Below are 24,824 nucleotides of genomic sequence, written 5' to 3' on the forward strand. Positions count from 1 at the left end.
TGTATGGATCATTTAAACAGCATTTAATTAGGTAAACTCTTTACATAATTAACATGAATAATTATGCTCTCTTTTAGAATAAAAAGGATTGCTTTTGATGACTATCACAAGGCCTGGTGTGAAATTGCCACAACAAAAGCAACTGAGAGCTGCAAAGATCCAAGTACGGTAATACACCAATTAAGGTGCTTCCTTCTACTAGCCCTGAAAATAGTCTGATAGTTTTGGATACCACACTGGGTTGGAATGCTTATTTTACACATTCAGGCCCTGCACTTCAACTCAGCCTAGACTTTGATACTTATAAGGCTTCAAATTTAATGAGTTTTCTCTTATTTCTCTCATGGGATGTGGGCATCATTGGCAAGGGTAACTAGCATTTGTTGTCCATCCCTAATTTCCCTTGCGCTGAGTGATTTGTTAACCCACTGGAGAGGGCGGTTAAGAGTCAAGCACATTGCTATGGCTCTGGAGTCACTCTGGAGCCAGACCAGGTAAGAATGGTCAATTTTCTTCCCTAAAAACATCAGTGAACCAGATGAATTTTTACAGCAATCAACAATAATTTCACAATCATCACTAATGAAACTAGTTTTATTTTCCAAGTTTATTAACTGAATTTCAATTCCGTGAGCTACTGTTTTGAACTTTTATCCCCAGCACATTGGCCTAGCCCTCTGCAATACTCATTGTTACCATTAATCCTGACATTATGCCACCCGTTTCAGACAAATTAGGCCATGTTTCCATTTAATGTGGGTATACAGTGCAAAACTGAATTCTAGGTAAATTCTGGAAGGGCAACTTGGAATGAGCTATGAATGAGTTATGAAACAGTGTACTTTTAATGTAGTACAATCTATAGTTACAATCTATTGCAATGACTTGAATGAAGGGACCTTGTATATAGTTACTTGATTTGCTGATGACACAAATATTGGTAGGAGTGTAGGCTATCCTGGGAACATTAAGGAGACTGCAAAAGCATACAGGTTAAGTGAGTGGGCACAAATTTGATATCATGTGAGTAAATGTGAACTTATTCACTTTGGCAGGCAGAATTGAAGAGCTGTTTATTTTTGAATGGGAGAGATTACAGAACGTTGCAGTGCAGTGTACTAATGTTAGTGTGCAGGTGTAGATTAGGAAGAGAAGTGGTAATGTTATCATTTATTGAAAGGGCAAGGTTCACAAAAGTCATACAGGCCATTGGTGAGACCACATCTGGAGTACTTTACAGTTTGGGTTGCTTTATGAGGGAAGGTTGGACAGGTTGCTGTTGTATCCTTTGGAAATTTAGAAGAATAAGAGGTGATCTTAATGAAACATGTGAGACCCTGATAAGATTCAAGAGAATGGATGTTGAGATGACAGTTCCCCTTGCTGGACAGACTAGAACTGCGCAGTTTAAAAATAAGAGATGTCCCATTTAATACTGCGATTAGGAAAATTTGTTTTATCTCAGTACTTTACAAGTCTGTGGAATTCTTTTGCTAGAAAGTAGTTCAGAGCAGCATCATTGAATATTTTTAAAGGTTGAGTTAGGTAGATTCTTAATAAGGGTGTCAAAGGGTATAGTGGTCGGTAGGAAATCAATCACGATTTAATCAATTGGCAAAGCAAGCTCAAGGGACAATGAATGGCCCACTCTTCCTAATTCCTATTCACTGCTTGCAAAATGGTTTAATCTCTACTCATCAAAGAGTTTGAATGCAAGTTGAGTGACTCCTTTGCAAATACTTTCATTGAGTCTACAAGCATGCCCTAAGTTTCGAGCCACTTGCTATTTTACTTCTCCACTTTTGCGATCCCATCCCCACCATGTCCACATCTTCTGCAGTTTGCCAATGAAGGTCAAAAAAAGCTCAAGGAACATCTTTCTATGAGGCACTTTTGTACCCTCCAGTACTCCATATTAAGTTCAATTTTAGACCATAATTTCAGTGATTCTTTTATCAAACCTTTTTTATATTTTATCCACCAGACTCCACACCCTGCCCCCACTTGCTTAAAACCAGGCATTCATTACAATTTGTAACAATCTCAAAAAAAGTTAACTAAAAATTTAAAGTGCATCTCTCTCCATAGATACAGTCTGACCTGCTGTTTATTTCAAGCAATTACTGTTTTCGCAACAGAGTTTTGCGCCGGAACGGGAATGCAGCAAAGTGGTTAAACTATCGGGTTTTAAGTTATCAAACATTGAAAGGTTATACTAACTTTGAATAGTGCCTACTTTACTCTTATGTATCATTTGGGAAAGTAGCTTCTCAAAGAAAATAACTGCATAGTTGTGGTTCTCCAATTTTTCAACCATTAAGTGAAACCTGTCCTCAAGAGACAAATCAGTGATTTTATTTGTATCTTTGTTTCAGTGCCAGTGCCCTATCCTCATCTTAAAGCACTGTACCACGGACTGGAAAAGGAGGATTTGCAGGAAGAGATTAAAGAACAGAATAAAGAGTGCGTATTCACCTGAGTTAAATGACTTAATGCCTAACTGTATAGGTACACACTTACGGGAGGTTATATAGATTGCCAGTACTATATAATAAAGTCAGGTTCAGTATTATATAATAAAGTCAGGGTAATGTGGGATTCATGTTGTCACCTGAAGCACTTTTGCAGTTTAGATGCAAAGGGCCCATGCCATTGTGAACACTCGTCTGAAGGCTACTTTAAACGCAATGTTTGAATATAGGGACAATGAAACTGTGTAACAACTGTCTGAAATCTCTGTAAAGACCAAATCAGCTGTTAATCGGGCCTCTATAAAATACAGTTGACATTATTTAATGTGTTCAAGTTGCACAGCATCTAATTGAAATGGATGCTTCAAAAAGGCTTAGGTAAAAAGGCTACAAAAATGCTACTAAACATTTCTTAGCTTGACATGTTGCCACATTTCCTTGCTGCTTCTGTGAAAAGTCCTTTGAATACTGATGCAGCATCTAGCAACCATTCATTTGCCTTCTAACAGTCATTTTGTCCCTGACTTACATCGTACACTGTGTCATGCCCTACGTGGCCGGAATATGATAAAAATGTTAAAATAATCAAGTCTCATATTATTGTGTGAGATCAGTTCATTTGGATGAAATGGAACATGAAGTTTCACAAGCTTTTAAATCAGTATCTGCCATCAAGAGCACAATATCTGCCTGGATTTGCTTATTTTTACATGAAGTTTTGTTTATAGTAACCGATTAAATGATTGAAAAAATTCCTTCAATTTGCATTCAACCACCTTCCTCATTCAGTTTCCTTCCTCATTTAAGACAGTATACACAGCCAAAGATACCACAGAAAACACGGGAAGTATTGAATTTATGTGGCACCTAGTCTTTTTTACTTATCATCGATTCCTTAAAAGGCTGATTTAAAAGAATCCAGAATTAATAGAATCTCATTGTGGTTGATTCCCTGCAGGTGTCTGGTAAAATCTTCTGGAATTATGGTACATTTCTAGCAGGACCTCTAAACAAATTCAGATTTCTTCATGTCTTATATTAGTCCAATAAAGAACTACAATCAGCTTGTCTTGATGACTCAAAGTGAGTCAGTTCTGGCATTCACTATCTCATCTAATCTTAAAAAAATGCCAAACATTTTCTTTGTGTTCACATTACTGAACACTGTAGAAGAAAAAAAGCTGTCTGACGATTCCTTTTAGTGCAATTTCTGTTTTTATCACAACCTTTTTTGTGCCTTTTACTCTAATCGTCTCTCTATCACTACTGTTATGGTTGGTGCCACTTTACACTCTCCTGATTTGTCTGTCCCCAAGCAGTAATTATGCCCAATGCTCCCAAACTATACGTTGAGATCCTCCATGGAGCTCCAGGATGAGATTTTGTTATAGAATGGCATATGGAAGATATAGAAAGTGAAAAAAATAACATTATGAGTATCAAGCTGCAATGAGAAAAAGGTGAAAAAGTCAGTTCAGACACCTATTTCAGATGAATGAGCAGGAATGCTTTCCTTCCCATTGTGGAGCAAAAGTAAAACTGAAAAATCCTTGAGAACTCCCCAGCATTAGAATTTTTTTTCTTGATTACTCATTCATGGGATGTGGACATCACTTGTTGACTAGCATTTATTGCCGATCCCTAATTATCCTTGTGAAGGTAGCTTTAGCGCACTATTGTTTAAGTTTTTTAACATGGTTTTCAACCTGTTCAGAGAGTTCCAGAATATTCATTCAGTGACAGCAAAAGAACAGCAATATAGTTCCAAGACAAGATGTGGCCTGGAGGCCACAATTGTTAATGATTGAAATAGAACCAAAATTGAGAAGAAGCAAAAATAATTGACCTCATTGATTTGCACTCACTCCCAGTCCATTAATACCATGATTTTAAAATTCTCATTGTTGTTTTCAAGCCTTTCCATAATCTCTGTCTTTGTAATCTCCTGCAGCACTTCAAACCTCTCTAACATCTTCCACATTTATCTTTGCATTTACAACTGCATTGGTAGCTTTGCTTTCACTTGGTTGGGCCTTAAGTGCTGGAATTGCTTCTGTAAATTTGTGTACCTCTCTCTCCTGTTTTAAGTTAATTCTTAAAACCTACCTCTTACACTGATTCTTCTGCCTCAGTTCTAATGATACCTTCTTTAGTTTAGTATCAGTTTCTGTTCAACCACACTTCGATGAAATTCCTCGGGACATTTTACTATGTTAAAGATTCCTACAGAAGTGCAAATTATTATTGAGGTAGGAAAGAATTAAGAGTGGCAAGCAATCAGAGATATCCTTAATAAAAGAAATGAACATGTTCTTTGAACAGAGCCATGGGAGATGAACTGATTGGTTCATTGCTAGTGTATGTAAACAATGTATTAAATAACGACAAGCATCTGCTTGAATTATAGGTCAAATCAGCCAATATATACTTTTATGTAAAACATAAGATTCTCATTATGTATTAGATGCAAATGAAAGACTACAGACCTGGTAAAGCTAAAAGCATTGATCGCATATTCAATGTGTGAGGATTCAGACCAGCAACATGTACTTCTGTATCAAATTTAAAAGAAACTCCAACTGAAATCAAGAAATAAGGGTAAATCACTCATACGTTTCTTCATAAAGAGGATGTAACATAAGTGATGGATTTTGAATGAATTTACTTGGAAAGCCAACAGTCCTTGGAATAGCATAATTTGTAAAATTAAAGGGTGATTTAAACTGTCTTCTGTATGACATTTGTTAATGTAGTTTTATGCTTCTTAATGTCACACTGTAGGATTTTTAATTAGCCTTCTTTGAAACCGGAAAGAGGAACTGTGTCAAAAATTAGCATTGTAATCAGGTAGAAAGACTATCCAAATCTATGAACAAAGCAGCTGATATAAAATTAAAATATATATTCTGTGTGTCTGACCATAGAACCCATGTAGATTGAAGCTTGCAAGACTAAGAAGCTGAAAGGACAGGCTTATTTGCACTGAAAGTGTTTGTCTCATTTCAGTCCACAATTTTAGAAAGGACGAAAGTCAAAAGACTTTGGTCTTTACACATGTATAATTAGCCACTGAACCCAACAACCAGGTCCAATCCTATCATTCATTTCTACCAAATGTACTTCTATCAGGACTCACACAATAGAAATCAGGATCAAGAACTGTGATAATAAAATGTGAGGCTGGATGAACACAGCAGGCCAAGCAGCATCTCAGGAGCACAAAAGCCGACGTTTCGGGCCTAGACCCTTCATCAGAGAGGGGGATGAGGGGAGGGAACTGGAATAAATAGGGAGAGAGGGGGAGGCGGACCGAAGATGGAGAGTAAAGAAGATAGGTGGAGAGAGTGTAGGTGGGGAGGTAGGGAGGGGATAGGTCAGTCCAGGGAAGATGGACAGGTCAAGGAGGTGGGATGAGGTTAGTAGGTAGCTGGGGGTGCGGCTTGGGGTGGGAGGAAGGGATGGGTGAGAGGAAGAACCGGTTAGGGAGGCAGAGACAGGTTGGACTGGTTTTGGGATGCAGTGGGTGGGGGGGAAGAGCTGGGCTGGTTGTGTGGTGCAGTGGGGGGAGGGGATGAACTGGGCTGGTTTAGGGATGCGGTGGGGGAAGGGGAGATTTTGAAACTGGTGAAGTCCACATTGATACCATATGGCTGCAGGGTTCCCAGGTGGAATATGAGTTGCTGTTCCTGCAACCTTCGGGTGGCATCATTGTGGCAGTGCAGGAGGCCCATGATGGACATGTCATCAAGAGAATGGGAGGGGGAGTGGAAATGGTTTGCGACTGGGAGCTGCAGTTGTTTGTTGCGAACTGAGTGTAAGTGTTCTGCAAAGCGGTCCCCAAGCCTCTGCTTGGTTTCCCCAATGTAGAGGAAGCCGCACCGGGTACAGTGGATGCAGTATACCACATTGGCAGATGTGCAGGTGAACCTCTGCTTAATGTGGAATGTCATCTTGGGGCCTGGGATGGGGGTGAGGGCGGAGGTGTGGGGACAAGTGTAGCATTTCCTGCGGTTGCAGGGGAAGGTGCCGGGTGTGGTGGGGTTGGAGGGCAGTGTGGAGCGAACAAGGGAGTCACGGAGAGAGTGGTCTCTCCGGAAAGCAGACAGGGGAGGGGATGGAAAAATGTCTTGGGTGGTGGGGTCGGATTGTAAATGGCGGAAGTGTCGGAGGATAATGCGTTGTATCCGGAGGTTGGTAGGGTGGTGTGTGAGAACGAGGGGGATCCTCTTAGGGCGGTTGTGGCGGGGGCGGGGTGTGAGGGATGTGTCGCGGGAAATGCGGGAGACGCGGTCAAGGGCGTTCTCGATCACCGTGGGGGGAAAGTTGCGGTCCTTAAAGAACTTGGACATCTGGGATGAAGCTGGGATCAAGAACTGTGGCTGTTTTTTCCTTGTATAACAAAATGCATCGATAAATCCTTGGACTTTGTGGCCTGTAAAACATACCAACACAATACATAGGACCAGAATTCCAGAAGTCTCATTCAGATAGTAGTATAATAACAGAGCAGAACTTCCAGCTGCGTAGAGTAGAGATAGAGGAACACAGACCTATGAGCCAAATCCCTGAATCAGGATTGTCAATACAATTGGGGTGAGTGATCCGTGCATCTCAGAATCACCAACCTTACAGTCAGGAAGAAAATATAAGCAGAGAAAAAGGACATTGTTGTGATCCATTTATGGATCATTAATATGTAGTGTACACTGTGACAAGATGCTTTGCGGAAATACACCAAACATCTTGGACAGCATATTTTCAGTCCCATAACCACTACCATCTAGAAGTGCAGGGTTAGTCGTTTTATGGGAAAGCCATGAGCTGCAACTTCTCCTCCAAGCCACCCCTATCATGACTTAGAAATATATTGCTGTTCCTTCTGTGTAGTTTGGTAGTGTTGTGTAATTCCCTCCCTAATGGTGTTGTTAGTGTATCTGCATCAAATGAACTGCAACAGTTCAAGAGGGCAGCTCAGTAGCACCTTCTCAAGGGCATCTAGTGATGTCCACATCCATTGAATAATTTGGAAAAAAGAAATCCAAACAAATTGAGAGCACTAAGCCAAAAAAAATCGCTTTTGTAACAAAGCAAACTTTATTATATATTAAAGACTTAATGAAGTAAGTACTATGAGCAATGTGGTTTACAACCATATAAGTTATGCATTCAATTATACTTTCTACTTCCCTGAAAAAAACTTTATATTAGACACATCAATCTTGTACTTCTGTCAGGACCACAATAAATGTTTGACAGTCCTCTGAAAGACTTTTCTCAGCTCCACTATTAAAGGTAAAACTTGCATTTGCCCCTTCTTATCTAGACATGCTTAACCCTTTATTCCAATCTAATCTATTGATTAGTTATATGTTTGAGGCCCACTGTAGATTCTCTCATTAGCTTCAAACCAGGCAACCTCCAGCTTCAATTCCCTCACAGGATCCAAACTAAGATTAAGCCTTGCACAATTACCACGTTGTCAGTGATAAAATTGTTATTTTAATCTGCTTGTAATCCAGGTGTGTTTAACTGCCGCTTACTTTGGCTTACCTCTCCCAATGAGATATAAACCACACAAGTTCCAAACTGCATCTAAAAAAAATCTCTCTAGTAAACACGTAGTTGTACTGAAATTAGAAGGCCTTTCTAACCTCCATGATGACATATACTGCTCTGCACTGTCAAATTTTTATATTAATTCTCACCCATTTAAATTTATTTTTTGATCTGATGAAGTAAACGAGTTTTATAAACTTTCAGCATTCACTGAATATTCCTATATTAATTTAGCCCTAATTCCCAAAACTAACACATCTCTCTACTTTGAATTTATTTGCAACAGTGTAGATATCACATCTACCGTTCTAGCTTTCTAGCTGTTAACCATTTAAGGCAATATGGCCCCAATCTTTTAAGTGCAATAGACTTCAAGCTGCTTTAATTGCATTTATCTCATTGCCTATGGTTAAATTTTAATGTGAAAAACTAAAAGTTATGTACTAAAATATATCAACAATGAACAAGGTATTTGTAATAACAGAACTTAATAGACAATAGGTGCTGGAGTAGGCCATTCGGCCCTTTGAGCCAGCACCACCATTCATTATGATCATGGCTGATCATCCACAATCAGTATCCTTTTCCTGCCTTATTCCCATAACCCTTGATTCCATTATCTTTAAGAGCTCTATCCATCTCTTTCTTGAAAATGTTATGTAATTCTCTTATTATTAAAAACTATACTCAGCACCCTACTGCAAGATTTCTACTGGGCCATATATTGACGTAATAAATGGAATTGCTGTAGATGTTTGTAAATACCTCCTTAACATAGAGGGAAAACAAGAGACTTGCCAGTGATGAGCAATCCTCCCTCTCTCCACTATCCTCACTTCTGAGCATTGTGGGACTCTTAACTGAGGCAATAGACTGAAACATAATTTTCCATTTACATGCAGCTGATGTTCTAAGTCCACAAGCTCAATTTCACTAATATCCTCAGATATTGTGCACTGGAAGCTTAGCTGAAACATAATTTTCAAATATAATCTTTGATACTTCTAATAAATAAAAGCTACTGTACAATTCATGTGTATAATGCATTAATGTACCAATTTCATCTATTTCCTCGGTTGTTATGGTAATTGTTTTAAGGTGATGTTTGTTGTGAATTATTTCTTCGAAAGGTCTCAGATTTTAATATTGCTACATATATTGATATTAAAGTGGTTAAGCAAGGGCAGAAAATATGTATAATTATCTAGGACTGTAAAGCAGTCCTTTGCTGTAATTCTGTCTTCTCTAACTCTCTCTAAACTTCTCTATTTTCCATATGCTTCTTGCCTTTCCTCCTGTGACTCAATCTTTCATATCTACTGCTACATCTACCCATGTAGTTTTTCTCCTTTTGTCAGACTGTGCCTAGCTGTGCTCCCTTTCAGTTTCTTGATTCCATCAAATCACTATTTTCTATCACCACGTCTTAGTTTTGTTTTGTCTTTCCCTTCCTTTCTGTTCCCACCACTTTTCATCAGTCTCCTGTAATTACTCATGCTTTTATCCTCTAAAACTTGCTACAAATTGCATTGCACAGCATTAGCAAGACTACTTTCTTTATGTTCATAATTTGTTTGTAAAGTTGTTGTTGAAACAATTGCTGTATTCTGAATTGGGCTCTTTTACACTGCTGCAAGGGGTGAGGGGAATTTGGAGTTTGGCAACAATTCTAACATAATTCCATGAGTGCAATATTTGCAACTGTACAGTTTTTCTTAGCTGTGTTTGTGACTTTGCCATTGTGCCTACAAAGTTCCTTCCATATTGGAGGAGAATGTATTCAAAGCAACAATGTGAAAAGCACAACACAACTGGATCAAAACAGTATTGCACCCAGAAACAGGGAACATAAGTACCATGAACGTGGTATTCATAAAAACAGAAGATGCTGGGAGAAACTCAGCATGTCTAGCAACACCTAAAGAGAGAAAAACCAAGTTAACGTTTTGAATTTTTTTTCAAGGAAACTTTATTTTTACTTCAGATTTCCAGCATTGGCCACATGTTATTTTTATTGGAAATTGTGTTTTCTGTCCCCAGAAATTTATTTACTGTGTCATATATATTACAGTGTTGCCTCTAAATGGAGGCTGAATGTTTTTAAAACTAGCTGAAGTAAATACTAAATGTTTTTTATGTAAGAAAGGTACCAATCAAGACAACTGTCTACAGACAAACTTGCGAGACATGTTTCTCAAGTCCATTTCGTCATGGTCAAAAGTGGTCACATCCTAAGTACAGGGAGATAGATGGAGCAGGCATTAGTGCTGGAGTCCCCTGCAGCTGTCTCCCTGTCAAAGAAAGAATTCCATTTTGGATAATGATGAGGGGGTGGCCCACCAGATAACAAAAACAACAGCAGCAGCTAGAGCAGTGGCACCATGGCTGGCCCTGCTGTATAGAAGGGAGGGACAAAGTGTAGTAGAGCAATTGTGATTGGAGATTCAATAGTCAGGGACAGAGATAGGTGATTCTGTGGCTACGAGAGAAACTCCAGAATGATATGTGGCCCTCCTGGTGCCATGATCATGGATGTCTTGGGGCATTCCTGAAAGGCAGGGTAAACAGACAGAAGTCATTGTCGATAGTGGCACAAATGAAACAGATTGGAGGAGTGATAAGGTCCTGCAATTACAATTCAGGGAGTTAGGTAGTAAACCAAATATCAGGACCTTTATAGTAGTAATTTCAGGATTACTCCCCACGCCATGTGCTACTGAGGCTAGGAACAGGAACATATACAATTCAATATGTGTTAAAGAGCTGGTGTAGGGGAAAGGGCTTCAGACATGTGGTTCATTGGGATGGCTTCCATGGCAGGTGGGACCTGTACAAGAAGGACTGGTTGCATCTAAATTTCAGAGGCACCATTATCCTAGCAGGGAGGTTTGGTAGAGCTGCTTGGGAGGGTTTAAGCTAATGTGGCAGGGGGGTGAGAACTGGAGCAGCAGGTCTTTAGATTTAGAGACTGGGGAATAACTTTAGACTAAGGCAAATATAGCTAAGAGGAACAGCTGCCAGGAAAAGGTTGCTGAGCTCAGTAGAACTGGAGGCTTGGACTGTATTTGCTTCATTGCAAGAAGCATAACAGGTAAAATGGGTGAACTAAGAGCCTGGATTAATTATAATGTTGTTGCTGTCACATAAACATGTTTGAAAGAGGGACAGAATTGAAAGCTTACTGTTCTGGGATAACAATGTTTTAGATGAGATAGAGGAGGAAGCAAAAGAGTTGCAATACTGGTTAGGGAACATATTACAGGCTGTGTTGAGGGAGGACACCCTGGAAGGATCTTGCAGCAAGGCATTGTGAATAGAACTCAGGATTAGGAAGGTTGCAGTCACAATGCAGGGAATGTACTACAGACCTCCCAGCTACCAGTGGGAGATAGAGAAAGAGATATGTAAGCAAATTCTGGAAGGATGCAAAAATAGCAGGGTTGCTGTGGTGAGTGATTTTAACTTCCCCCATATTAACTGGTACTCCGTTAGTGTCGGGGGTTTGGATAGGGAGCAATTTGTTGGATGAGATCATGAGGATTTATTGAAACAGAATATGGATAGTCCAGTGAGGAAGAGGGCCATAGTGGACCTGTATTGAGAAATGAGCCTGGCCAGTTGATCAAAGTGGGTGAGCATTTTGGGAATAGTAACCATAATGTCATAAATTTTCAGATACTTGTGGATAAGGACAAGAGTGGACTTCAGGTGAAGGTGCTAAATTGGGGGAAGGTCAACGATAACTAAATGAGGTGAGAATTGGAGGATATGAATTGGGAGCAGCTGTTTGAGGGTAAGTCCACATCCGACATGTGGGAGTCTAAAGACCAGTTGATTAGAATGTAGGAAAGACATGTTCCTGTGAAAATGAAAGACAGGATGGCAGGATTCAGGAATCTTGGCTGACAGGGAAAGTTATCAGCTTAGTCAAAAAAAAAGGAAACATACCTCAGGTCTGGGCAACTAAAAACAGACAAAGTCCTTGGAGAATATAGCAAAAGAGGAAAGGGTGCAAATGGTGTATTGGGGGGCACTGAAAGGGGCAGGGTTAAGGCGAATCCCAAGACATTCTATACATATAGCAGGGGTAAGAGGGTGGCTAGGGAAAGACTAGGCCTACTCAAGGATAAAGCAGGGAGGTTATGTGTGGAGACAAAGGAAATGGGTGAGATCCTTAATGAGTACTATACATCGGTATTAACCAAAGAGAAGGACATGAGGGATGTTGAGGTTAGGGAAATATGTGTGAATACTCTCGGGCAGATCAACATAATGAAGGAAGAAGTGTTGGGTGTCTTGAAATGCCGAGTGAGAGGGGAAGGTTTAGGGCAGAAGTGTGGGGAAAATTTTTCACACAGAGGAGGCGGGTGGCTGGAATGCACTGCCAGTGGAGGAAGCATGTACATTAGCAATGTTTAGCGTCTGTCTTGATAGACACATGAGCAGGAGGCAAACAGAGGGATAGAAACTGTGTATGGGAAATAAGTAGCAGGTCTAAATAAGGAATAAGAATCGGTGCAGGCTTGATGGGCCGAAAGGCCTATTCCTGTGCTGTATTGTCCTTTGTTCTTTGTTTAAATCAGTCAGTTTAATATAGCACCATGGAGTTTGACCCTGTGGCTGGCGCTTAACTGAGTTAAAAATTAGAGAATGTTTCCTCTGAAAATAAACTGCCACTTAGTTGTCAGGAATTTAAAATCAAAGTGAGTAACGTGAATTATGTTCTAACTGCGAGATAATATACTGAGTGCTTTTGTCTCATGTTGAGTACAGGTTCAACTATATAATGTATGGAGCATTTAAGAAAGGAAGGAAAGCTCACGTGACATTGGACAAGAAACTTGCCCGAATCAACCGCATGAAGAATTGCTACATTATGGATAAACCCTTAGGTATTTTTGAAAAAATATTATTTATTGGAATGTTGGTGTAGCTGGCAAGACCTAATTGCTCTGACAAGTTAAAAAAATTAATAAGTATTGGACGAGCACTTGAAATGTCATAACATTCAATGGTCTGGGCTAAGTGTTGCAAAGTGGTACTCATGTAGATTTAGAGGAGTTATTGTTAGTGCCAACTCGATGGTCCAAAGACATATTCTGGACTATAAATTTCTATGAATCTAAAGTGGTGGTGAGTCACCTCTTTGAACCACTACAGTTAATCTGCTGTAAATTCCTCTTTGTCTTCTTTGGCTGTCCCTCAGCATTGAGGGTGACTTGCTTCCACACAGGGACACTCAAAGTGTTTGGGGCCTCTGGCAGATGCTTCTTCTCTAGTTTGTTTGTTTGAGAGGTGAATCTGCATTTGTTTAGGAAGGCATTCAGAGAATCCTTCTAGAATTTCCTCAGCCTTCCTACTGATCACTGACCATTGCAGAGCTTGGAATACAGCATTTGTTTAGGGAGTCTTGAGTTAGGCATGTAGACAATGTGGCCAGCCCATTGTAACTAGTCAAGCTTGACCAGTGCCTCAATATTAGAGAGAGAGTGCTCATGTTGGTACACCTATCCTGCTAGTAGATTTGCAGGATTATGTGAATGGAACACTGGTGATAACTATCCAGAGATTTGAGGACCATGGTTACTCATGGTGCATATTTCAGGTGCACAAAGGAGGGTGGGGACCATGGCTCCCTCTGTTGACCATGTGCTTGGTGCTTGGTTTGAGGTATCAGACTTTGAACTGTCTGTTCCTCAGGCATCTGAAGGCTGCACTAGCGTATTGGTGTCAATATTGAATCTCTTTGCTAATGTCTCTTTGCACTGAGAGGAGGCTCCTGAGGTAAGGCAAATGACCCACGTTGTCTGTGGGATTCCTATAGATTTGATGGTTGGGGCAGCAACGTTGTGTGGCAGGAGCATGCTGATAGAGCATCATTGATTTCCAGAAGTTTAGTCTGAGTACCATTCTCTCATGTCACAGTGAATGGATCAACGTTGATTAGTAGCTCAGTCTCCGACTGTGTGCACCCATGGGTAACTTCTGAGTACTGCAGTTCAATGAGAGAAAGTGGTCTTGGTTCTAGCCTGGAGGAATCGAAAGACAAACAATTTCCTGCTCACCCTGTAGGTTAGCTCCACTCCATTGGGGAGCTTCATGGACGTGGGGTGGACTGTTGTACCAGGGAAGATGGCAAACGGTGTCGGTATGAACTCACAGCCCTGCTTGACACCAGTTGCACTTGTTTTGGGTCTGAGTAAATCCATTGGTGAGAATCGCAATTTGCATGTCCAGCGGAGAATGGTGACAAATTTTTGCAGGCAGCTGATTTGAGGAAGACATACCACAATACTCATGGGTGACAGAGTTTTTGTGAGATTCGAAAGGCCACATACAGTGATTGGGGCTGTTCACTGCAGTTTTCTTGGATTTGTTACATACTGAAGATCATGACCATTGTTTCTGTTGACAAGCAGAAATCATATTGAAACTCAGGGAGGAGCCCTTCAGTCACTGGAGGGAGGCAGTTGTGAAGGATTCTCACGATGACCTTTCCTATGGAAAATCCCTCTGTAATTTCCAGTCAGATCTGTCTCCTGTCTTAAGATGGTCACAATTGTGACAACTCTGAGATCTCTTGGTATGCTGTCTTCCTTCCAGATGAGAGTGATGAGATTGTGGATTTGTGTCAAGACTGCTTCTTAGCCATATTTTACAACTTCAGTGGAGATTCCCTCTGTGCTGGAGACCTTGTTGTTTTTCAGCTGTAGGATGCTTTTACCACCTCGTGGCAAGTTGGAGGTGAGCTGAAATGGTGACAGGTAGTGTGTTGCAGAATGGTGTCGGGAGCACTTACATCAAAGGCTGCACCTTAGTTGAGGAGGTACTCAAAGTACTGACTCCAGTAGGTGCTGACTGCCTCTCGGGCTTTGATAAGCGACTATCTGTTTTTGGCTCTCAGTGGAGTAGCTCCCTGCATACTCGGACGGTAGATGACTTTGATTGCTCTGCAGAAGCTGCACACATTGTGGTGAGCTGCTGTGTCTGCTGCATTCTTTCCACTCACCATCTAACCACTAGATCTTGGCCTTCAGTTGCCTCACAATTTGTTTCCTCTCACTCAAGTTTTGGTGGAGCTGCCAGTTCAGGCATGCTTTGTGTTTGTGGGACGAGGAGATCCTGGATCTCCTGATCATTCTCATTGAACCAGTCTGAGTTCCCAGATGAAAGGCTGAGCGTCGCTTCACAGGTGCTGACTATGATGTCTTGTTAGTGTGGACCAGGTGGTGTGGGCATTCTGTGGCTTTAACACATTGGTCATTACCAGTTTGGCTGTGAGGTGCCACTTAAGAAGGTATTTCTTCTTGGGGTCTTTGAGTCTGGCAATATTCAGCTAAGTGTTTCTGCCTCTGCGAATTTAGGGCCAGGTTGATGGAGGTGGTAGGACAGATTAGTCAGTGGTTGGTCCAGTGGTTGTCAGCTTGTCATGGTGCAGGTGATGCGGATATCTTTGTAGTCCCTCCTTCAAATGATAATGTAATTGATTCAGTGCCAGTGTTTGGAGTGAGGTATTGCCCCAAGGTCTTGGGCTTGTTCTCTAAGGGAGCAGGGTGTTTGTTATGCTGAGGTCGTGTGCTTGACACTTGGTCAGGAGGAGGACGCCATTGGAGTTTGTTTTCCCTTCAGTTTTCTTGCCTAACATGCCTTTCCAATGTTTGGTGCTCTTTCTGACTGTGACAATGAAGCCACTGAGGAGAATAAACTTGTTTCCCTTGGGGGTGCGGCACAGCAGTTGGCCAAGGCTGATGTAAAGCGCCTCTTTTGTCTCATCTGTTGTGACTAGGATCAGGGTGTACACACTGATGACTGTGGTGTGCAGCTTCTGGGCCAGGCTCAGTCACAGGGCCACTTAGCCCACAGGAGGATTCATTGGGATGTCGAACCAGTTAATTTTCTATGGTGAAGCTGACCCTGTGAAGATGATCTTGTTCTGATTTTCCTCTCCAGAAGAAGTGTAACCATCACCTTGTTCTTTAAGCTGGCCTTCTCCTGTCAGTTGTGTCTCACTCAGGGCTGTGATGTCAATGTCATAGTGCCAGAGGTCCTGGGCCGTGACAGCACTACAATGCTCAAGTCAGTAATGTCATTGTTGAATTCATTTGGATGGGGGTGGAGGAGAGGGTGAAATGTAGGCAGACCCCATTGAGGGTCATCAGGGCTGTGATGGAAAAGTCAGGGAGGGGGGTTCAAGCAGACATGACCCTATCATTTGCGGGGCCTCTGGGGCCCATTCCCAAACTGCTGCTAGGGTTTATCTGCCTGTCTTGCAACATGTCTTGGCCAACATTATGTTCGCAATATACCAGCGACTGCAGGGAGTGCTCAGTTAGCCTAATGCTGATCAGACCAGAACCCGTGATAACAAGGTGTAGAGCTGGATGAACGCAGCAGGCCGAGCAAGAAAGCTGACGTTTCGGATCTAGACCCTTCTTCAGAAAGCAAACTATAATGAGATTACCTACCTCTCATTAGTCAAGGAAATACAAAAGGGATGTGGAACAATTATATGCAAATGGAACTGAGCCCTGATTGAATTGAATGGAACCAATGAAGCCAAACATATCCATTTTTTCATGGCTCATCGGCTTAATGCTACCAATGCAGCCAGTGATCCCTTAATACAACAGCATCAATATTCAGTGTCACCCTTTTTCTCCCTTCACAGATGCTGCCTGACCTACTGAATATTTCTTTTCTCCGAAGAAGGGTCTAGGACTGAAACATCAGCTTTGCTGCTCCTCTGATGCTGCTTGGCCTGCTGTGTTCATTCAGCTCTATACCTTGTTATCTCAGATTCTCCAGCATCCAGTTCCTGCTATCTCAGACGAGAATCTGTCTGTTTTGATTCCCAGTTCATGTTGAATCAATTGCCATCAGAGGAGCAGTATAGAAACCATAATTAAACTGGTTTTCTTACTGGAAAGTATTTCACTGTGTACATAGGGAGAATGAAATCAGATTTGATCCTAACAGGCAACATTTCCTGGCTTCATTCAGATATGAAGATTAGGGATGCCTGACTCACTGGCTGACGTAAGGCCTTGCCCAATTACAGCTGGCCCTTTCCAGAAAGGAAGGAAAAAAAATTTAAACAGTATTCCAACATTTGTGCACAGTCTCAAGGATCATCAAATGTGAGTCTTTTTCATATCAGATTAATCAACTGTGGATGTTAGCACATGTCATTTTAACATTAGTGCATTATGCTCTTTGTTTTAGAAGTTTCAACTTCAGTAGCCCAGAATCTGTCAACAAGCAGCAAGCCAATGCAACCCAACAGCAATACTCAAGATGAGGAATTGAGGGACCAGGAAGTAGACAGTTTAGTTGGCTGGACAGCTCAGCTCAATTTCGGAGAGCTGGAAAAAGATTAAGGAAAAGAATCCCAATATTCAGCTCTTTCATGGCCTATAAACCTGTCATTAACTTAATTTGGAAGACTTGATGTTCCCTTCAATGCTGCAAAAACTGTATGTTTCTAAAATAATATTCAAATGTCTCTATTCTGAAACATATCTTATTTATTTCCAGAATGTGAAATAAATGTTATTAATGTTATCAAATACTTTTAAAGGAAACGATTCTTGATTTCAAATATAATTTCTGCCTGTCTATTTTTTCATGGCTGATGAAGTTGTGACTCAACTTGTCGACTTAATATCTAAATGAATCATAAATTCCATAAGAGTAAAGACAAAATACTGAAATGCTGGAATATTGTTTATAATTACTGTATTTATTACAAAGTACAGAAAGTTCAATTCCTGTACCCAGATGTTGCCATAGAAATTTCTCTTATCTTCTACCTTAAATTTCATACATTTAGTCTGATATCTTGGCTTCTTGTTCTTGAAATCTCAACTGTTGGAAACAATTTATTTCTGTAGACCTGTCCCTTCCGTTCATCATAAATGTGAAATTTTACTCATAATCATCTTTCATTCTGGATTGTACTTAATTAAGCCATCCATTTTTGAATCCAGTGAAGGTGAATAACGAAGCAAGGATAATGAAGCAGAGATCTTCCCTTGAGCTGTCAAAAAAATGGTTACCAAAGTTTTCCTCTGCTGCAATCAGTGTATTTTTTTTTGAGTACCGTACCTCAGGGAAGATCTGTTAGTTTAGAAGTGTACAAGACAGATTCACCAGCATAATATTAGCGATTAAAAGTTTATTTCCTTGAGTGATAAGAGATGGGTAATCTTATTATAGTTTTTAGTTAAAGGGATTCAGTAGGGTAAAAAACTGGTTCTTCTGGAGGAGAATCCAAACCAAGAGGACACATCTTATGATTAGATACAGGCAATTTAGATGTGAAAGCAGGAAGTACGTTCTGACACAAGTGGAAATCTAGATCTCTTGTCTCAAAAAGACTTTTGAAACTGAATCGATTGAGATTTTTAGAACTGAGATTTTTTAAATAGAAATATTAAGGGGTGTGGAACAAATATGTGTAAATGGGACTGGGCCCTGATTGAATTGAATGGAACCAATGAAGCCAAACATATTCATTTTTCATGGCTCATCAGCTTAATGCAGCCAGTGATCCCTTTTTACAATAGCATCAACATTCAGTGTCACCCTTTTCTCCCTTCACAGATGCTCCTTACTTACTGAGTATTTTCAGCCTTTTCAATTTATATTTCAGATTTCCAGTATGAGCAGTATTTTGCTTTTGACTTGCCAAAATAAATGTTGCTTTACAGTAATCTACAATATGTTGTTACAAAACCAACCAAAGGGAAAAAAAAACAGGAAAATGTAAGTAAATGTGGAGAAACCAAAAGGCATGTCATTAGGGTCCCCCGTCTGCCTGTTATATCTAGACCTGGGCTTTAATAACTCCATAGCATATTTTGAAAGAGATGTTGCTGTGCATTTGAAATCTATTGTATGTCTGTTCAGAAACACATGCCTATTTTCAGTGTTCTCAGCACATAAAATGCTAACTTCGACCCACACACACTTTATTTTCTATGATGTTAATTAGCTTTCTGAAAATCTAAATCTTTATCAAGGAACAGAACATTTTATTTCAGTTATCATTTTCAGAAGTGCATAAACAATCACTGAGATGCATAGCTCAAAGTGTTAAAATGAGATTGTTGATGGATATATTCGAGATACACACTTTGGGACTTGCTGCAGATAGAATTTATGTTTTGTATTTCAAATCATGGAACATCAGCAGAATTGTAGATTGTGTTTCTGCTGAGCATACAGATCTGCTACCCTCAATTTTTTGCCAGTTACCTTAAATCCATCTTCTCTGGTTACTGACCTATTGCCACAAGAAACTATTACTCAATTAATGTCTTTTATTATTTTAAACACATTTATTAAAACCCTTAATTTCCTCTACTTTAAGGAGAAGAACACAGCTTTTCTCATCTTCCCACTCAACTGAAGTTGCTCAATACTGGTATCATAATAGTGTAGCTAGAGGAATTCATAATGTAAAAAGTTGATGGGATGTCAGCATAAATCATAGAATGGTGTGACTCAGAAGGACGCCATGCAACCATCAGGTGGCTGTCTGCCTGAGAAATTCATCTACTTCCATTCCATCAACTTTGCTCTGCAACCCTGCACATTCTTCCCATCCAGGTAATGATTCCATACCTCTTGAATGAACCTACTTCTGGCAGATTCTCTGGTAGTGCTGATACACTCAGCATAAAAGAGTTTTTTCCTCCCGTTGCAATTGCTTCTTATGATACTCGTCAAAGCGTTACACTACGAATATTGTCTTGAAGGTTCCAGTTTCAGTTCCTGACTGTCAGCATTCATGGCACCAAACCTCAGCAAGAATCAGCACCTTCAATGAGGAAATATATACAGGGCGTCCCTGATTTAAGAACGCTCATACCTAAAAACACAGTCCCAAACTGGTGTGTAATTTTTCAGGATTGATGTATGAATGTTTGTTGTACTTATGAATGGCTATTTTATATTGTCCTGCTATGTGTTCCAACTTGTGTACAAATCAACTTCCTAACAGACTCAAGAACGGAATCCATTTGCAACCCAGGGACTGTCTGTAAGTTGATTTGACTTTCCATAAAGCATATTAAAATCTAATTTGAAGTTTTGCAATTATATTGTACTTTCTTTTTAATCAATCTGTTTGGATATCTCCATTTAAGGCAGTTTTCAGGCAATTTAATTCACTCCAGGTGATAACAAGAAACAGCCGGAGATACTGGATACTGCAAAGGTATGGGCTCTGACAACATTCCAACAATAGCATTGAAGATTTGTAATCTGGAATTTTCCAAGCTGTTCGCATCTACCTGACAATGTGCAAAATTACCCCGGTACGTCATACCAAAAAAGAACAAACCCAACCCAGCCAATTACTTCTCCATCAGGCTACTCTCAGTTGTCAGTAAAGTTATGGAAGGTGTCATCAACAGTACCATCAAGCAGCTCCTACTCAGCAATAACCTGCTCAGTGACACCCACTTTGAGTTCCATCAGAGTTTCTGACCTAACGCAGCCTTGCTTCAAACATGGACAAAAGAGCTGAATTCCAGAGGTGAGGTGAAAGTGGCTATGTTTGACATCAAGGTTGATTTGACCAAAAGTGGCATTCAGGATTCCTGGGCAAAACTGGAGTCAATGGGAAATGTTGGGAAAATTCTTTGCTAATTGGGTCATACCTTGCACAAAGGAAGATAATTATGGTTATTGTCCGTCAGTCATCTAAGCTGCAGGACATCTGGGCACAGTGGCTCAGTGGTTAGCACTTCTGCCTCATAGCAGCAGCGACACATGTTCAGTTCCACCCTCAGGCAACTGTGTGTGGAGTTTGCACATTCTCCCTGTGTCTGTGTGGGTTTTCTCCCACAGTCCACAGGTGTGCAGGTTAGATGGATTGACCATGCTAAATTTCCCATTGATTCCAGGGATGTGTGAGCTAAGTGGTTTAGCTGTGGGAAATGCGGGGCTACAGGGATAGGGTGGATCTGGATGGGATGCTCTTCAGACGGTCAGTGTGGACTTGATGGGCTGAATGGCCTGCTTCAGCACTGTAGAGAGAATCTATAATGATGATATCTGCAGGGGTTCTTCAGGGTAGCATCTTAGGCCCAACCATCTTCAGCTGCTTCATTTCTGACCTTTCCACCATCTTAAGGTCAGAAATGGGGATGCTTGTTGATGGTTGTACAATACTCAATAACAATTGTGACTCTTCAGATACTGAAGCAGTCTGTGTCCAAATGCAGCAAGACCTGGACAGTATCCAGGTTTGGGCTGACATGTGGCAATAACATTCTTGCCACACAAATGCCAGGATATTGACATTAACACCAAGAGAATCTAACTACGATTGCTTCACTTTCCAAGGCGTCACCTTTGCTGAATCACCCACAATCAATATCCTGGAGGTTAGCATTGACCCAAAACAGAACTGAACTAGACATATAAATATGATAATTGCAAGAACTTATCAGAGAATAGGAATATTTCAGTGAGTAACTCAACTCCTGACTCCCCAAAGCCTGCCCACTATCACAAGTCAGGAGTGTGATGGAATACTCCCTACTTCCCAGAGACGAGTGCAGCTCAAACAACAATTGAAGCTTAACACCATCAAGGACAAGCAGTTTGCTTGATTGGCACCACTTCTACAAGCATCCACTTCCTCCACCAACAATGCTCAGTATCAGCAAAATGTACCATTTATAAAATGCATTGCATAAATTCACCACGGAGCCTTGGTCAGCACTTTCCAAACCCATGGCATATGTAATAAGGTGGTGTTAGAGAAAACCAAATGACCAGAATAACATGATAGGTATGAGTTGCACACTGAGGGTCAAACTAAAGTGCCAACAGCTGAATAACAAGTGAAGGGATGGCCTATAATCCAATCAAATTAGGTAGAGAAATAATCACAAAAAAATTAAAAATAAGGTGGCGCTGAAGACAAATCAAATGACTGGAATAACACGATAGGTATAAGAGTCTCATGTCAAGGGTTTAACCAGTGTAATAAGTAATCCAACCTGTACATACTAATTACTCTGGAGAGATCATAAGAATTTATCGAGGTGATGGTCTCAAAACAGGACAGTAAGGAAGACTTTACAGATACAGGACTGTTTGGTCTGGTCACATGTCGCAACATGAGCCCAAGATCACAGATGAGGCCTTTTTCATGGGTACAGAATTTGGCTCTCCGTTTCTGCTTGACCATTATGTGTTGTTGTGTACCTCGAAGGCTGCCTTGGAGGATGGTTACCCAACCATTAGAGGCTGAGTGTCTTTGCCCACTAAAGTGTTCCCCAAATGGGAGGGAACACTCCTGTCTGGCGATTGTTGCGCAATGTCCATTCCTCTGTTGTTGTAGTGTCTGCATGGTCTCACCAATATACCCTGCCTCGGGGCATCCTTGCCTACAGTATATGAAGTAGACAACATTGGCCGAGTAACCCAAGCATCTGCCGTGTACATGGTGGGCGGTATTCCCATGTGTGATGGTAGTATCTGTGTCAATGATTTGACATATCTTGCAGAGATTGCCATTGCATGGTTATGTGGTGTTGTGGTTGATGCTGTCCTGAAGGCAGGGTATTTTGCTGCGGACAATGGTCTGTTTAAGGTTTGGCAGTTTTTTAAAGGTGAGAACTGGGGGCATAGGAATGATCTTGGTGAGATGCTCATCGTCACTAATGACACATTGAAGGCTGCAAAGAACATGACGCAGTTTCTCCACTCTGGGGAAGTACTGGGTTGGTGAGGAGTGCTCTATCAGTCTATTCCTGTGTCTGTCTTCTGAAGAGGTCATTGCAGTTTTATGCTGTAGCATGTTGGAACTGGCAATCGAGTTGAGCATCATGTTCCATTCTTACGAGGGCATCCTTCAAAGTCTTTAGGTGTCCGTCACATTCCTCCTCATCTGAGTAGATCCTATTTATGTGCAGGGCTTGTTCTTGGGGATGGCTTCTTTAACATGTTTCGGGTGGAAGCTAGCGAAGTACAGCATCGTGAGGTTATCCGTGGGAGTGAGGTACTGAGGTGACCGTCCTTGATGGAGATGCATGTGTCCAAGAATAAGACTGATTCTGAAGAGTAGTCCATGGTAGGTCTGATGGTGGGATGAAACTTGTTGATATTGCTATGTAATCATTTCAGTGATGCCTCGTCATGAGTCCAGAGGAAAAAAATGTCATCAATGTATCTGGTGTATAGCATTGGTTGGAGGTCTTGCGCAGCAAAGAAGTCTTGCTTGAACTTGTGCATGAAAATGTTGGCACATTGGGGTGAAAATTTGGTCCCCATGGCTGTTCTGTATGTCTCGGTGAAGAAATGGTTGTTGAAGGTGATGACAGTGTGGTTGAGGATGAAGCAGATGAGTTATAGGATAGTGTCTGGAAATTGGCAGTTGTTGGTGTTGAGCACTGAGGCTGTGGCAGCAATGCTGTTGTTATAAGGTATGCTGGTGTAGAGTGCCAAGACGCCCATTGTAAGAAATCTGAAGTGTCGTAACAGAAGCTCGTAAAATGGGTTTCAAGATGCCCTCAACATAGCCAGAGAGATTCTCATACAGGGTGCCATTGCCTGATACGATTAGCCCTCCAGGTGTGTTGATTTTATGTATCTTCAGAAGGCAGAAGTCTTATGTGTGAGAAGTACGTGGGATGAGAGCGTATTGGATACTCTGAGGTCGGGATCACAGATCTTGATCAGTCTGTTGAGTTGACGGATTGTGTTATTTGGTTGGATCAGCAGGTAGTTGTCTGTAATGTTCGTGGTTGTTCAGTTGTCAGTTTGCCAAATTGCAGTAGTCTATTCTATTCTGTATGACGATGGCTCCTCCTTTGCATGCCGATTTGATGACAGTAATGCGATGGGTCATGAGAGAATGGATGACATTGTGTTGTACTTTGGTGATGTTCTGCACTACCTTGTGAGCACGACTGATGAATCTGGTGTTAACGCATCTCCTGACAGCTTGAGTGTACATATCGAACCTAGGGCAGCGGCCTTATGGTGTGGTCCAATTCAGCTCTTTCTTCTTTGGTCGCTGCACTGCAGATCTCTCTGTCGACTGTTCTGGTTCGTAAGTTGTCTGATTGGGCTCATTGCTGACATCTTGGGTTTTGTGGAAGAATTCCTGGAGCCTCACTTGCCTGATGAATTCTTTTGTGTCTGTCGTAAGACCAAGGGGTCCATTTTGGTGGTGGGGCAGAAATTGAGCCCTTAACTGAGAACTTTGGATTTGTCTGTTTGAAGGTGTGGTCAGAATGGCCGGGGAGAAACTGAGAGCCAAGTTCTGTACCCATGAAGATGGCCTCAACTGTTATCTTGGGTTCATATTGCACTGCATGGGACTCCACCATACTGTTCTGTAAAATCTTCCGTACTGTCCTGTTTTGAGACCATCACGTTGATAAATTCTTATGATCTCTCCAGAGTAATTAGTATGCACAGGTTGGATTACTTATTACTCTGGTTAAACCCTTGAGACTCTTATACCTATCATGTTATTCCAGTCATTTGATTTGTCTCCAGCACCACCTTATTTTTAATCTTTTGTGATTCTCTCTCTACCTCACTTGATTGGATTATAGGTCACCCCTTCACTTGTTATTCAGCTGTTGACACTTTACTCACACTGTCTGACACTCCTAGTCACCTGCAGAGATTTTTTACTCAGGCTGTCAACACTGCACTTTGTATGATCCTTTGATCTCTCTGCCCATCAATCCCTCTGCATCTCAATTCTGCCTGTGTGTTTCTGTCTCACTTCAACTGACGAAGGGGCAATGCTTTGAAAGCTTGTGA

At 41.1% G+C, this 24,824-nt stretch overlaps 1 protein-coding gene across 3 annotated transcripts in view; it reads left to right on the forward strand.

The window, feature by feature from the left end:
• LOC125456511 (ubiquitin-conjugating enzyme E2 U-like) overlaps window positions 1-17,593 on the forward strand; it is a 59,788-nt gene extending 42,195 nt beyond the window's left edge. For all 3 annotated transcript variants that reach the window (XM_048539684.1, XM_048539683.1, XM_048539685.1), the window contains 4 exons: window positions 78-163; window positions 2,376-2,463; window positions 12,801-12,919; window positions 17,250-17,593. In XM_048539684.1, the coding sequence (XP_048395641.1) occupies window positions 78-163; window positions 2,376-2,463; window positions 12,801-12,919; window positions 17,250-17,404 (448 nt within the window). In that variant the 3' untranslated portion in view covers window positions 17,405-17,593. The remainder of the gene's footprint in view (window positions 1-77; window positions 164-2,375; window positions 2,464-12,800; window positions 12,920-17,249) is intronic.
• Window positions 17,594-24,824: the final 7,231 nt, after the last annotated feature.

The sequence above is a fragment of the Stegostoma tigrinum genome, chromosome 8 (genome assembly GCF_030684315.1).
Source record: "Stegostoma tigrinum isolate sSteTig4 chromosome 8, sSteTig4.hap1, whole genome shotgun sequence".
Lineage (NCBI taxonomy): Eukaryota > Metazoa > Chordata > Chondrichthyes > Orectolobiformes > Stegostomatidae > Stegostoma > Stegostoma tigrinum.